Source organism: Papio anubis, chromosome 4 (genome assembly GCF_008728515.1).
Source record: "Papio anubis isolate 15944 chromosome 4, Panubis1.0, whole genome shotgun sequence".
NCBI lineage: Eukaryota > Metazoa > Chordata > Mammalia > Primates > Cercopithecidae > Papio > Papio anubis.
Genome location: NC_044979.1, coordinates 108,105,160 through 108,120,775, shown reverse-complemented (window position 1 = coordinate 108,120,775; position 15,616 = coordinate 108,105,160). Strand labels below are relative to the sequence as shown.

General features: G+C 41.8%; 1 protein-coding gene, 2 long non-coding RNA genes and 1 gene segment (V, D, J or C); 3 read left to right on the top strand and 1 right to left on the bottom strand.

Annotated features, from left to right (window-relative positions):
- The window catches only part of LOC103882891 (T cell receptor gamma constant 1), a 126,456-nt gene that overhangs the window by 29,916 nt on the left and 80,924 nt on the right, over positions 1-15,616 (top strand). The gene's annotated exons all lie outside the window — the stretch shown is intronic.
- The window catches only part of LOC116268535, a 102,255-nt gene that overhangs the window by 44,803 nt on the left and 41,836 nt on the right, over positions 1-15,616 (top strand). The gene's annotated exons all lie outside the window — the stretch shown is intronic.
- On the bottom strand, positions 2,295-15,378 carry LOC108585008. Of its 3 annotated transcripts, XR_004183267.1 has the most exons (4): positions 15,279-15,378; positions 8,087-8,239; positions 7,000-7,134; positions 2,295-4,990 (listed from the first exon to the last, which is right to left on the bottom strand). It is a non-coding gene; the product is annotated as an uncharacterized LOC108585008 (long non-coding RNA). The 3 variants fall into 3 exon arrangements; XR_002520964.2 differs by lacking the exon at positions 15,279-15,378 and having other exon boundaries at positions 6,809-7,134; positions 8,087-9,328; XR_002520963.2 differs by lacking the exon at positions 15,279-15,378 and having other exon boundaries at positions 8,087-9,328.
- On the top strand, positions 11,788-14,545 carry LOC110742825. The segment is given in 2 exon segments: positions 11,788-12,250; positions 13,031-14,545. Coding segments are annotated over 2 exon segments (528 nt in total).

Sequence of the window (15,616 nt, the reverse complement as noted above, 5' to 3'; positions counted from 1 at the left end):
GTCTGTGTAATTCCTGACCATCATGTTCCCTCAGGGTAGGCCACACTTGGTTTCTCAAATCTATATGGGCCTTTAGCTGTTAACTTTAATATTAGCTAAAGTAGACAGTAAGATCTGAGGAAAAACACAGCGAATCTGAGAGCATAAGCTGTTTTCAGAGAGGGATGCATAGACGGCATCCCTTGTGTCACCTAACCACAGGGTTAGAGTTGTCAAGATAACCTACACTGAAACTATCTCCAGGTCCGTGCCCATCCACGTGGAAATACTTGTGTCACCCTCTTCTTGTGGTTGTCTCATCTACTACTCAAAACAGCCTCAGAGAGCAGCAATGAGGTACCCACAGCCAGATACCTGTGTCAAGATCATAGAGCAGAGCTCTCCCACAGCCTTTTAGGATCAGACTAAATGGTAATAAACAAAGAAAGAGACACTGGATTCATAGTGCATTCAAATGATAGAATACTATGTAGCCTGTGAAAATGACATTTTATGCATTTATTAATAAAATTCAAACATCTTCACAATACAATGTAAAGAAAAGTTCTTGAAGTGTACAAAACCTCTTAAAATAGAAATGTCTGTGTTGATAGAATAATTTTTAAAAAGCCAGAAAGGAATTACCCAAAATTTTAGAATAATTATTCCCAAAGGAATAATCATTTAAATTATTCTATGTACTTTTACTAATTTTTATGTATTTTCTTAAGGGAAAAACTAAGGTTTTGTTGTAAGATATACTTAACAAAGTAATTTTCTCTTGTTTGATAGTAATACTAAGACACGATAGCATCATTATGTATGTGTACCACTTAACCCACTTACCCGATCTGCCCAGCACTCACGGGGTACAGGAAACCCTGGAACTGCTCATAACTGTAGCAGCTCATGAAGAACCTCAAGAAACCACCTGATCTAGTACTTCTGAGAGACCTCAACAGCCCTGCCCTCCAGCCACTGACTTGAGACAGCCAGCTAATAGGGTTACCTTCTCCCTGGGGAACCAGACTGGCAGAAAGCATGCCACTGGTAGTAGCCATTATCTTCTTCTCCCTCTGGGCTTATGAGTTACCCCCTAATCATTTCAGTCTACAGAAGAGACTGAAGTCATTCTGTATTGTTACCTCTTCACGTATCATTGGCTCACGGGAATTTCTCTTCCTCACTTGCAATTGGACTTGGGCAGTTGGAGCAACCTGAAATATATATTTCCAGACCTACAAATAAGAGTGCCCGCATATCTTGAAAGGCATCCATCCAAGGCTTTAGCAGTAAAGTCATACACTCGTACTGGCAGAAACCAAACCAAGGCTTAGAATATTTATTACATGTTTTCTTGGCAATCTCTGCTCAAGATGGCTCAGGTGGGAAGACTAAGAAACTTGAGGTAAGTAAAAATGTTCACACTTCCGCTTCCACTTTGAAAATAAATTTCTTAGAGAAAGGAGATGAAGTGGTGTACCACTGTGCCTGCTGGATTAGGCGCCACAGGGTTAGAGTTCTCAAGATAACCTACACTGAAACTATCTCCAGGTCTGTGCCCACCCACATCCTTCTCCGTATGGGCAACCACAGAGGGTTGCTCAGCTGGATGCCCAGCCAGAGCCTGCCCTCCCTGCAGCTCTTCTGGAAAGTTGCAGGAAGACATCTTAGATTCCTCTCCCTTGGTGTGCAGAATCACATCAGTGACTCATGGTGTCGAAACGGGAAAAGTTCTCTTGTCCCTTCTCAGGGCGTGCGATGAGGATGTGGCTCACTTTTTGGTGCCTCACTCCTCAAACCTCTAGGGGGAGCATGCACACGTGCAGGTTGTGGGACTCTGACTCCACAGCAGTGTCTAGGGGTGCATGCTTATAACTCCTGAGGCCCCAGTAGGCCTGTGTTACAGGGTGCTCTTTTAGTTTGGCTGTCCATAAGCGGCTTGTTTTAGTCAGCTCAATAAGACCCCCTATCTTATCACAAGGACGGAGAGCTTTCTGTTTCCCGGAGTTTCTTGCCTTGGTGTACTGAAAGAATTGGATAACATGTGGGCTTGGAGAATGGGTGCAAATTTTTTCTTTTCTTTTCTTTTCTTTTCTTTTGAGACGGAGTCCGCCCTGTGGCTGGGCTGGAGTGCAGTGGCGCAATCTCCTTCACTGCAAGCTGCGCCTCCCGGCTTCACACCTTTTTCCCGCCTCAGCCTCCCGAGTAGCTGGGACTACAGGTGCTCTCCGCCACGGTTGGCTAACTTTTTGTATTTTTACTAGAGACAGGGTTTCACCGTGTTAGCCAGGATGGTCTTGAACTCCTGACCTCGTGATATGCCCGCCTTGGTCTCCTAAAGTGCTGGGATTACAGGCGTGAGCCACCGCGCCAGGCTGAGTGCAAAGTTTTATTGAGTGGAAGCAGCTCTTAGCAAATGGAGGAACCAGAAGGATGGAGTGGGAAGGTGGTTTTCCCCTGGAGTTGACAGCTCAGCGGCCGGGCTTTCCTCCAGCCACCCCGGCCAAACTCCGCTTTGTTCCTCCAGTCGACGGTCTGCAGCCTGCCAGTCCCCGTAGGTGTGCTCCTCCACAGCGGTGTTCCTCTCGATGTCCAACCACTTCTGTGTGTGCCCGCCAGGGTCTCGGAGGTTTTATAGGCACAGAATGGGGGCGTGGTGGGCCAGGGTGGTCTTGGGAAATGCAACATTTGGGCGCCGAGGCAGGAGTGCCTGTCCTCACCGAGGTCCGTGGACACAGGCCCGGGGGTGGAGCCCTCGACAGGGACCACACCCTTCCCTTCCCAGCACTTCCCTCCCCCAATCCCATATCGGTGTCAGCAATTAGGATCCGAATTAGAAACAGTTTGACACTATTTCCCACAACATTAGGATATCTGGGAACTTTGAAAATACAGGGTGGGTGGCTTAGAGCAAAATTCATCTGTCTAGTAATTCACTACGTAGAGATTTCTAGTAACTAAATGGTTCAGAATGAAGGCAGGAAGCGGTATATATTTTACACAGATATTCCCTGTTCTTATCACTATTTTCCCATTTGGTTCAATTGCATTGGAGGTTTTCAAAGTTAGAATGATCTGTCAAACATAGTAATTGTATGCTTTTTATTAGCACCCTGAGGCCTTCCTGAAGAAATCTAGGGACAAGTAAGTAGATCTATAAGTAAACAATCAGCTGTTTGGGTTATATGACAGATGAAAGTATAAATCCTGTGTCCTAGAGGAAGAGCATGCAGCTCACTTCACACTCAGGGCTTAGTGCTGTAACAAAACAAGCACTGTGCATTGGAACCCAGCTCCTAGGCACAGTGGGGGATCTCAGGGTGGGGGCTATGCTTTGGAGATCTTGTCTTTCAGGGTTCTTCAAAGAAAACTAAAACTCCTGAGTAAAATAAGATTAGATAGTTAAGCAGAAAGATAATACATGCTCCCTGCATCGATAAAGGAAATAACCATGATACCCCTCATAAATTAATAAATAAGAAATAATGATTAACAATTATTTTATGTTTATTCCATGATTAATCATTGGGTAGTTGGGAACTTTCAAAAAATAATGAAACAAAGTGTAAACTGTAAAACTGTAAAAGTCCCTCTCACTTCTTTGAAACTCACTTTCAAACAACAAAGAAATTAATGATGAAAAATCCTTAGTTTCGAAAACTTTCTCCTACTGATACCTTTAGTACTATGGATATCTGACAGCATATTGCCATGCATGCAATCTACTTACAGTCCTTGAAGTAATTGCAACGTATTTTTTCCCCATTCTTCCTTCTGAGGATCAGCTTGTACCATCCTGATAGGGTAAGAGGAGAGGCTATTGAAAGCCCAGTGAGGGAATACCAGGAGCCTCCCTGGCAGGTCAGCTCCTTTCCAGGGGCTGACTCAGAATCTGGAGTCCCACATCCTGTCCACCATGATTCCTGACCATGGTGGTCTACAGGGAGAATGGCCTGAGCGCCTGAGTGAGTCTCAAGAGACCTCACCTCTCACCTGATGCATACGTAGAAGCAAAGGTAAGAAGACTGTTAAGGAAATACAGAGCCTGAGAACATGAACCTTTCCAGAAATAGGTGAGTGAAAAGATGGAATTCAGCTTTTCACAATCCCAGTGTTAAGTATTTTACATGGATTATTTTATTTAATCCTCAAAAGAGCAGTGTAACGTGACCGTACTGGCCACACAAGGTCAGGTCTTAGAAGATGAAGCCACTTTGACTTTTCAAGAGACTCCTGGGAGATTTATGGGGAAGAAAACTTAGAGACACACTAGAATGAGGAACAGGAAGGAAAGACACCTCATCTGTGTGAATTTAAAGTAGTGAAATACTATGTAGCAATTAAGCACAGTGTTTTTCAAGAATTATAAGTAAAATTGAAAATATTCACCATATATTATCAAGGAGGATATTGAACACCGAACTGATTTAAATAGTAAGCTCTCATGTACATACATGTATATATTGAAGAAAGAGCAAAAGGAAAAAATTTCTCCAAAGTTTAAAGAGTGGATGTCTCTGAAAGCATGGGTGATTTTAACATCTTGATACTTGCACAGATTTTACACATTGTAACTAAAAGCTGCTACTACTTTTAAAGCTGTATGCCATAATGGCTTCAATATTTTATTGATTTATGCACTTAATAATGAAATTGTTTATACAACAATGTAAAATACAACTATATATGGCACACTTAAAATTATTTTTATGTTCTTCCATTTAATCATATAACTACTCTATAGCTCTCAGAAAAAAACAAAACAAAACAAAACAAAAATAACAACCTTCATGATAATACTGGTTATTATTGAGTAGAAGGTCAGCAAACTATGTCTATGACCAGCAGGCTCCAGTTTTGTAAATAAAGTTTTATTGAAATACAGCCATGCCTATTTATTTATATATTGTTTATGGCTGTTTTTGCTAGCTGCTTTTGCACTTGAATGGTAGAGTACAGTCAGTCAGTCTTCAGCATCTATGCATTAAACATCTGTGAATTCAACGAGCTGTGGATCAAAAATATTTGAAAAAAATAAAAAATTATAATACAGCAATAAAAATAATATAAATAAAAACAATATAATATAGCAACTACATACATAGTATTTACATTGTATTAGGTATTATACGTAATGTAGAGATGATTTGAAGTATAGAGGAGGATGTGCATTTGTTACACGCAGGTACTATGCCATTTTATATCAGGGACTTGAGCATACATGGAGTTTGGTATCTGCTGGGAGTCCTGGAACCAATCCCCTGCAGATTCTGAGAGATGACTGTAGCTACAGCAGAGACCCGCAAAGCCCAAAATATTTACTGTTTGGGTCTTTACAGAAAATGATTTTCAGTCACTGCCCTAGAGTGACAATACTCATGAGTGACATTTATTCATATTTAGTGTTTCCCAGTTTCTTGATGTTTCCTCATTGACCATTTGTTACACATCCACCCTCTCCATATTAGCTGTGTGACTTTAGATAAATTAGTTAGCGTATGTTTCATTCATTTTCCTGATTGTAAAATGGAGAACGTAATAATAATTACTCGAATAAACTGTTGAGAAAAGTAACTTAAATAATACAAATAAAGTTCTTGCAAGTGCTTGGGGCATGCCTAATGCTCAACAAATTGAAGCACTACATTGATCCTATGAGTTATTATTGCATATTAGAAAATAAAATTATTTAGGCTAATACTCTACGTCCTTGGTACTCAAAGTTTGATTTGTGAACCAGCAGCATTGGCTTCATTTAGGAGCTTCTTTTAAATCTAGTCAGTCAAGCCTCAGCCCAGGCCTACTGAGTCAGAAGCTCTTTTCAGAAGGTCCCTCCTACATACTATGGCGTGGGGAGTGGGGGTCTAAGGACCAAAGTGTTCAAGATATAAGCTCCACAGTCTGGGACAAGTGCAAGACAATCCCATTTCGATAGGATGGTTTTATCTAGTGTCCTCTCTAATTTCTGGAGAGCAATATTGAGCTGATGTTTGGCCTCTCTGGGGCTGAAATAGATGACAACCTCCCAATTAATTTAAAAAAATGTACTCAACTGTCCACGTATATGTACTTTTATTTTCATTTATAAAATTTGTTATAAAATCAGCACAAATTTTCAGTATTTTATATAGTGAGAAATACAGGTCTTTTATAACCTTGAGTTTTAGATCCACAGTCAACCCACAAGAAGAGTAATTTTTGCTTCGAGCACAAAAGACATATCACTATATCCTCATATCCACATATCACATATCCTCATATCACTAAGGCTACTGAAAAATGAAATAGGAGGGAACAGGGAAGGGGAGAGAAAATGAAGTTAACTGCCACTGTCACCACTCACCCACACCTCACCCTTCATAGGAAGAGCTCTCCTCTAACCATCACCATATTGCCAGATCTCCTGGGCACTGGAGTATATAGAAGTCCAGCTATTTCAGACCTGACAAGGCTGCACTCTACAGAGAGGGCTGTCAGGGAGTCACTGTGACCCACTACTTCTTTCCTTGACACCTGCTCAGACCAAGCTACCCCTGCCACACACTAAACATTCTAGGCACAGGCATCCTCACTTTCCTGCTTCTCCTTGGGAACACAGCCTGGCAGACCAGAGCATGTCAGCACTAGGAGCATGTAGAGATTCACCTTGGGGATTGCTCCTCAGTCATTTCACTTTGTATGTCAGGTGAAGAAATTCTTTATCACTTCATCTTTACATATCAGGTGTTCACAAGAATTAATTTTCTTTGCTTACAGTTATACTCGGGGAGTTAAAGTTGGCACAAATTTAAAATGCCCAAGGCAAAAGATAGTGATGCTTTTATACCTCGTAAACTATCCAGCCAAGACTAAAAATGAAGTCAAAAACTGGTGTCAACTAAAACCAAAGTCAGCATCGGATGTGTGTTGACAATCGCACCTGCTCGGGGTCCATTAGGTGTTGTGGTTACAATGATGCTCATCCTTCCACTTCAACCTAAAAGTAAATTTCACAAAAAGGAAGGTGAGATCACTTACTGCTGTGATTATTGAGCCACTGGCCATCAAGCACACACTTCCCTGCCTTCTCCTTGGGACACAGCAGGATGTCGTTGCTGGAAACATCATTTTCTCCTCTCTCTGGCCTCGTACGTGTTCCCCATCATTTTGACTCTTGAGGAGAGAACAAAGAAATTCTTTAATGGTGCATCTTTATACCTTAGGTTTTCATACAGATTTCTCTTCTTTGCTTACAGCTTGTTTTGAATAGAATAAATTGGAGCAACCTGAAATATTAATTTCCAGAGAAAACTATTAAAAGTCCAAATACTATCCGGGGTGGTATCTAACCGCTTATACTGGCTGAAGCATAACTTAATGCATTTTCCTCAACACATGACCTGCTCAATTCACTTAGGGGCTGTAGCTGAAAATGATGTTCCTAGATCTGTTTTGACCTGTAAGATAAAATCTCAGGACAAGGAAATGGGGATAGTTATGCGCTTGCTGGAATCACAGATGAGAGATGTCAGGACACCCGCACAGAATCCCTCTTTAGGTCTGCGTGTACCGGCCCCCTTGTAACAGGAGCACAGGCTCAGCAGGTTGTGAGGGTTGGACTGCACCTTCCAGGACTTCCCCCTCAACCTCTGGAAACTTGATTATGTTCACACATTAGGACATACAGAAATCAGTGTACTCTGTGCTCACAGTCCAGGAATTACCTGTAAGTTTATACGATCCAGACTCAAAGAGGGAATCACTGAGTGGCAGGAAACATGCTGGGTATCTCACACATCTTATATAACCATTGCAATACTTTTGCAACGTCATCTTCATTCTTTTCCACTTTAATATGAAATAATTTGAAAGATAAAATACCTTCTTAAACCCCAAATGCCCACGTTTCCTCAGCAGTGTCCTGTGACCTGAAGAAGTTAGCATTCATTTGCTCCACTCATGCTGGGAGTGAGTGTGGAATGAAGCTCCTGCCCTCTCCTCAGGCTCATTCCACTCTGAGGGATCCTGCTACAGCCCAGCCAGCACACTTCCTTTGCACAGGTCTCAGATCCTCCTAAGGAAGGGAGGGGGCATTAGATGATCCACTGACAAGGCGGATACCCACCAGGATGGATCCTCTTCCCGGCTTCTGCCTGTGATCACAACAGCCGTTTATTCAGGGTACTCTGCTCCCTCTTGGGCATTGCTCTAAATCCTTTAGGTGTAACTCATCTCATCCTTGGGATATCTTTTCACATTGGTCTGTTGCGATTCTCGTCTAGGGGAGGAAACAGAGGCAGAGCGATGTGATTTACTTTGTGGTCACAGAGTTCTAACTGGGGTGGGGAGGGGCTGAGGTTCTGGCTTCAGTGTCTGTCCTCGTAACCATGCTGTGTCCTGACTCTGAGAGAGGAAGTAAAAATGGCATCTAATATTTGGTCTCTACAGCTAGAAAGCAAACTGATAGGAGATTCAACTAGACATTTTAGTGAAATTATAAAGGCTGAGTGCAGACTAGTGGGAGAGTGTGAGCTCTTGGGGGCCACAAATTTAAGGAATTTCCCACCATCTTTTATATTTTTTCTCCAGGAATCCTACCTGGCTCTTGCAGGGAAGAGCATGGAGAATCCACAGAAAGTTCCCCTTTTGGTACTGGCTGTAGGAGGGGAACAGTAGCCACTGCTGAAATTCACCCAGACCTACCCCACCTCCTCTCTACTGTAGAAGAAGGACTTAGTCTGCAAGAGAAGGTTTCCATGGAATTTCATTTTAGTTGAGGGAGGGAAAAGGAGGCCGCCACTGACTGTGCCCAATACTTCATCCATATCTCCACAGAGTAACAAGTTTTAATTTGCAGGAGGGTGGGTATGAAAAGCATAGCCCAAGGCACTGGTGGTTGCCTCCTATGACTGGAAATGTGCCACCTCTGGAATAGGAGCAGCAATGGTTGCGAAGGTACATTCTCAAGTCCCAGTTTGACCCTGCCTGTTTAAGACAGAAGCTGAATGAAAATAGATAATGTCTCCTTTCCTCACCTCTCACCACCATACTATCTTGAGTAAAAGCAATAGTAGAATGCAGTGAAGAGAGCTTCAAAAGACAGGACTGTCTCTGAGGAGAAGAACAAAGGGAAGGCTCAAAGCCAAGAACAAGGGATGATAAGAGAAATCTAAAGTCTCTGATGTCCTACGAAGAACAAACTCCAGTCCAGATAACTTAGTAGAAACAATAAATTTCTAACCCAGTCTTGCTCCTAATTAGATTAACACAAACTCCCACACTAAAGGTCTGGCAGAAAGAAAGATGTAGGCATTTTTCTTTTCTTTTCCTTTTTTTTTTTTTTTGAGACAGAGTCTTGTTCTTCTCCCAGGCTAGAGTGCAGTGGCTGATCTTGGCTCATTGCAACGTCCACCTCCTGGGTTCAAGCAATTCTCCTGCCTCAGCCTCCTGAGTAGCTGGGACTATAGGCATGCGTCACCATGCCTGGCTAATTTTTATATTTTTAGTAGAGACGGGGTTTCACCATGTTGGCCAGGATGGCCTCGATCTCTTGACCTCATGATCTGCCCACGGTGGCCTCCCAAAGTTCTGGGATTACAGGTGTGAGCCAGCATGCCTGTCCAATGTAGGCATTTTTAAGCATCAAATATAATTATCTCATTATCTACCGTGTTATACAACACAGTCCCCTTTCATTAAAAAAATCTAAGTACCTTACCCCAAAACAAGAAGGAACACAGTCTGAAGACACAAAGCAATCATGTGCACGAGACTCTGATATGACTCAGATGTCTGAGCTGTCAGGCAGGGAATTGAAAATAACTGCTGAGTATGTTAAAGGCTCTAATGGAAAAGGTAGACAACATGCAAGATCAGACAGAGAATTTCAGCAAAAAGAGAGCAATTACATTTAAAAAATCTAATGAAAATGCAAGACATAAAAAAAGAAAAAAAAAACCACGGTAACAGAAATCAAGAATGCCTTTGAAGGGCTCACCAGTAGACCCTATGGAGATAAGGAAAGACTTGGTTAACATAAAAATAGGCCACTAGGCCGGGCGCGGTGGCTCAAGCCTGTAATCCCAGCACTTTGGGAGGCCGAGACGGGCGGATCACGAGGTCAGGAGATCGAGACCATCCTGGTTAATATGGCGAAACCCCATCTCTACTAAAAAGTACAAAAAAAAAAAACTAGCCGGGCAAGGTGGCAGGCGCACTAGATATGTCCCAAGCTACATTGGAAGGAGCTGAGGCAGAGACAATAGGCGTGAAAGCATATCTTCATGGAAGGACAGAACTGTGGACAATATTGTATTTTCAAACATGTTTGTAATTAGAATCCCAGAAACAAAAGAGACAAAGGAGCAGAAGAAATATTTGGAAAACTAATGGCTGAGAGTATTCCAAATGTAGTGATAGACACTAAACCACAGAACGAAAAAGCTAAGAAAACACCAACCAGGATAAATATTAAAAACAAAACAAAATACCTAGACATATTATATTTAAACTGTTGAAAGCCAAAAATAAAGAGAAACTCTTGAAGGTAGCTAGAGGAAAAAAAGCAGATTTTCCATCTGAAACTATACAAGCAAGAAGACATTGGAGTGAAATCTTCAAAGTGTTGAATTAAAAAACTGTCACTTGGCATAAAGACAGCTTCAGACAAAACAAAAACTGAGAGAATTCATTGCCAGCAGATGCACTTCACAAGAAATGTTAGAAGAAGTCATTCAGGCAAAAAAATGATATAGGTCAAAAACTTGAATTCACACAAAGAAATGATAAGCACTGGAAATAGAATAAATGAAGGTAAAATATTGTTCTTTAAATATTATTTTTTAATTGCTCTAAAACAGGAGTTGGCAAACTATTTTTGTAAAGGGCCCAATAGTAAATATATTCCATGTCGGGGGCAACATTGTCTCTGTCCTAACTACTCAAATGGGCTATTGTAACACAAAAGTCCTTGCTACTCTTAGGTCTGGAGGGACATGGAGCTGTTATAACAACCGGGAGGGCATCTTTATTGAAAAGGACCCAGTCAACCGGTCTTAGTTTGAGTTCCCCTGGGAAGTGAGCCTCAGGCTTTAAGGACAACTAGTTTGTTTGGGAGATACAGGAAGACTAGTAGGAGAGTAAGGAAGTGATGTTAAGAAAAGGAAGGCAGAGAATTAAGTTACTTTCATTAGCTAGATACTAAATGAGCAACAGGAACCTCATAGAAGTTCAAAATCTAAGTGATCAATTAAATAATAATTTCTTGTTCTTCTGTTCCTGTAATTTGTGGGACTGGCCATGTAAAATAAATAAAATCTGCAGATCCCTATGTGATCTGATGGTCAGCATGGTGGTGAACCAGGGAATCTTGCTAAGTGTCAGAATACGATAAGAAAGTAACCACAGAACAGAAAAATATTCCTGGTGTTATCTTAAGTTACAAAGACAGAGCTTAAAATCGAGCACACATCTTATATCTATGTGAAGCAAATGAAAAAGATGAGCGGATATTAGCCTGTAAGGGAATACACCAAACTGTTAATAGTAGTTGCCTCTGGTTGGTGGGGACAAAAAGTGACTATTTTCTCCTCTATGTTTCTTTATGACCCCTACTGAATCTACACTTGTTTTATGATAGGAAATAACAATGGCCTTTGTTTTTAAAATGTATAAAAATGTTTTGCTTTAGAAGTATACTTCAAGGACACAACCTCTGTAAGGTTCCCATTTAATGGTAACATTCAAAAGAAAGAGAATCTGAAATAAGTTTGCTCTGGCTTGGCTGTCTATAGGAGAAACCTGGGTCATACGTAAGTTAGCTCTTGCCTTAGCCTAGATCCACAGCTAAGTGGATCTAGGTGTTGATGTGCAGTGAGAGCAACTGTGTTAGAACACTTGCCCCTGAGGCACCTCAAAGGCAGACTTTAGGGTTTCTCTTTTTCTCTCTCCCTCTCTGTTTTAGACCAATAAAAAATGTTTATATTTTAGCAAGAAAATGGCTCTTTACACAAACATCTTCAGATAGTAAAAATCACACAGCAATGAGAAATCCGTTGAAACACTGAGTTAGAAAACCAGTTTCACAGGATGTTTGAGTAAAATAGCATGGGTCCCTTCCCCTGCAGTCTGCGGGTCTTAGCTGTGTGTTCAGAGCGCACTTCCTCCTGCCATCTCAGACCTCAGATTTTCTCTGTGATTAGAATACCCCGTGTTCAGCCACCTCTCTGGACAAGAGCTTGCAGAATGCTGCTCCTGCTACCAGGCATCCTGGTGGCCTCCCTGTGGACGTGTGAGTTGCTTTACCCAAGGGACATCTCGCTCATTGGAAGGGAGGCACAGAAAGTGTGGACATTTATTTATTTTTAATGTTTACTTTTATTTTCAGTTCAGGGGTACATGTGCAGGTGTGTTATATAGGTTAAATTGTGTCATGGGGTTTTTTTGTACAGATTATTGCACCACCCAGATACTAAACCTGGTACCCATTCATTATTTTTCCTGATCCTCTCCCTCTTCCCACCCTCCACCCTCTGATATGCCCCAGTTTGTGTTGTTCCCCTCTATGTGCCCATGTGTTCCCATCATTCAGTTCCCATTTATAAGTGAGAACATGTGGTATTTGGTTTCCTGCTCCTGTGTTATTTTGCTAAGGATAATGGCCTCCAGTTCCATCCATGTCCCTGTACAGGACATGATTTTGTTCTTTTTATGGCTATATAGTATTCCATGGTATCCCCATCAATCCCTTTACTGGGTATATAACCAAAGGAATATAAATCATTCTGTTTTAAAGACACATGCATATGTATGTTTATTGCAGCACTGTTCACAATAGCAAAGACATAAATCAACCTAAGTGTGGATACTTAAATCACACTATTTTCAGGTGGAACAAAGCCACATGGTAATTCAAGCTAAGCTGACAAATTCCACCATTACCTTGAGTTCTTCAGGAAGAAAATGTAAACATCACACCCAAGCTTTCCCTTAACAGAAAACAAACATACTATCTTAGTCAACATCAACATTTCATATTGAAAAATTTCAAAATTTTTGGTTTTTCTTTCAGATACATGCGGAGACAATCTTATAACACAACTTGTAACATCCGTCACCAAGAAAAAAGGAAATACAGCATTTCTTGAATGCCAGATAAAATCCAGTACCTTCAAGAAGAATGTGTGTATACACTGGTACCACCAGAAGCCAGACCAGCCCCTAAAGCGAATTCTGTATATCTCCTCAAATGAAAATGTAGTCCATGAACAAGGTGTTAGTGAGGAAAGATATGAAGCAAGGAAATGGCAAAGTGACTTGTCCTCCAGCCTGAGAATACACCGAGTTGCCGAGGAGGATGCAGGGATATATTACTGTGCCTGCTGGGACACACTCTATCAAAATGCTCCACTGTAACTGAACAAAAATGCCTCCCACGCCCGCTGCACCTGTGCAAACACACACCCCCTCTTTTCTGCCTCCTAGAGGCACCTGGCTGCTGACCACAGAGCACTTTTCTCTGGTGCATGTGTCCTGAGCAAAGTCTGAGCACAAGCCCAAGGGCCCAACCTCTGATGCTCCTTTCAATGAGAAACTTTATCGTCCAACCTCACCCCTTGGGAGCCTGGGCTGGCTTTTGGGCTGGTTAATTGACTTTGAATGAATGAAAGAGTGCTGGAAAATACAAGGCCTTTTGAGTAACATAGACATGGATTTCAAATTCCTGCCGGGCCACTTACTGACAGTGTGATCTAGGAAAGGTCTTAATGCCTTTTCATTCTGTTTATTCAGCTTCTGGTGGGGCTAGCATTAGTCACCTCATAGAGTCGCTGAGGTCTAAATGAGCCTCCATATACGAAAGCTTCTGACATAGCACTCAACAAATCACTTCCTTTGTGTCCTTTCCCTTCTGACTAAATCACTGAGCTATCTCAGCTAAAATAGCCATGTGTAGAAACTTAAAAACAGGCCAGGCACGGTGGCTCGCACCTGTAATCTCAGGTGTGAGTATTGGAGGTCAGGGTGGAAGGATTGCTTGAGGCCGGAGTTTGAGACCAGTTCGGGCGACATAGTGAGACCTTGTCTCTAAAAAACATACAAAAATTAGCTGGATGTGGAAGTAGTCACTTGTAGCCCTAGCTATTTGGAAGGCGAAGGTGGGAGGGTCACTTGAGCCCACGAATTCGAGGCTGCAGTGTGCTATGATGGTGCCACTGCATTCCAGCCTGGGTGACAGAGCTAGACCTTGTCTCTAAATAAATAAATATAAAATCTTATATTGTCCCCTAAACAACAGTAAATTATAACTTTAATTCTGAAAAACTAAAAATTATGCATGGGAAAAGAGTGGAAGGTAATAAACCAAAAACATTTTTTTCCTCCAAAATTTTGCTTCAGTCACAATAGGGTATAACAGCCCAGTGTCTAAAGCAATAACCACATGAATTGTTAATATTTATCACACTGTGAAGTTTGGGGACATTTCCAATCTATAAAATGTACATAGTACTGCAAGAGGTTGTGAAATTATAATATCGTTTGTTACCATACACAGTGATTATACTTTTCCTCCAATACTCATGATACTGCATAGCTACCCACAACTCTGACAAAATATGGCCAAAATGGGAGTGGAGAAAGAGGTCAAAGATAGACCTATTTAAAGTAACACTTAAAAAAACAATAGGAGGGAATTACTCCAAAGGGGAAGTTAACATTGACTTATTATTACAGAAGTGTTTTCACGAGATCTTCTTGGATTTGATAGTTTCTTTACACCAGAACATGACAAATACCACTTCAACAGAGATCTCCCTGTGAAGGACTTTCATTGGTTTTAAAACAAACCTTTCCCTCCCTGTCACAGAGCAACAGCTGCCACTACATCTTCAGTCCTAATCTGTGCTCCCTTGTAGCGTCTACTCTGACTAGCCACTGGCAATGTCAACCTCATGGGTTTTTCTTGTGTCTTTGGCTTGGGTTTGTAGGTTGACTTTACTCCTTTCTTGTCTTTTCATAATTTTTGTGTCCACAGTCATCTGTTTTCAGTGCCTCTCATTTCTCTTCCTTGTTTTTCAGATGGAGACACCAAAATGAGAATATCTCAGGATCAACTCTCCTCCACACGCAGACAAGACAGAACAGTGCACATAAGGTGCAAGCTATCTGGGGTTCTTCTCGAGAAGACCGTTGTGCACTGGTATCAACAAAAAGAAGGGAAGCCCCTGAGACGAATCCTTTATGGCTCAGCCAAAAATTACAAGCAAGACAGGCCCAATCCCCGCTTGGAGGCAGATGATAAACATGATGGTATTTTTTACCTGATCATTAACAATGTTGCCAAGTTGGATGAAGCCACTTACTACTGTGCCTGCTGGGATCTCACAATGTCACAGAGTCAGAAGGGACCTGAAAGAAAACCTTCCTGTGACCACCCCCTGACTGCTTTCATACTCCTGCGACCACAACAGACTCCTTAATGCTCTTGTTCATTGGTTCATAGGCTGTTTGAACAGGGAGGGCCCTTGGAACATATTTAGCCCAATGTCCCCACTTCAAATGAGGAAACTGGGGGCACAGAGACAGCAAGTGACTTGTCTCAAGCTAGTTAACCACAGAGGTAGGGCCACACTCTTGCATTTCAGATTCTCAGTCCAGT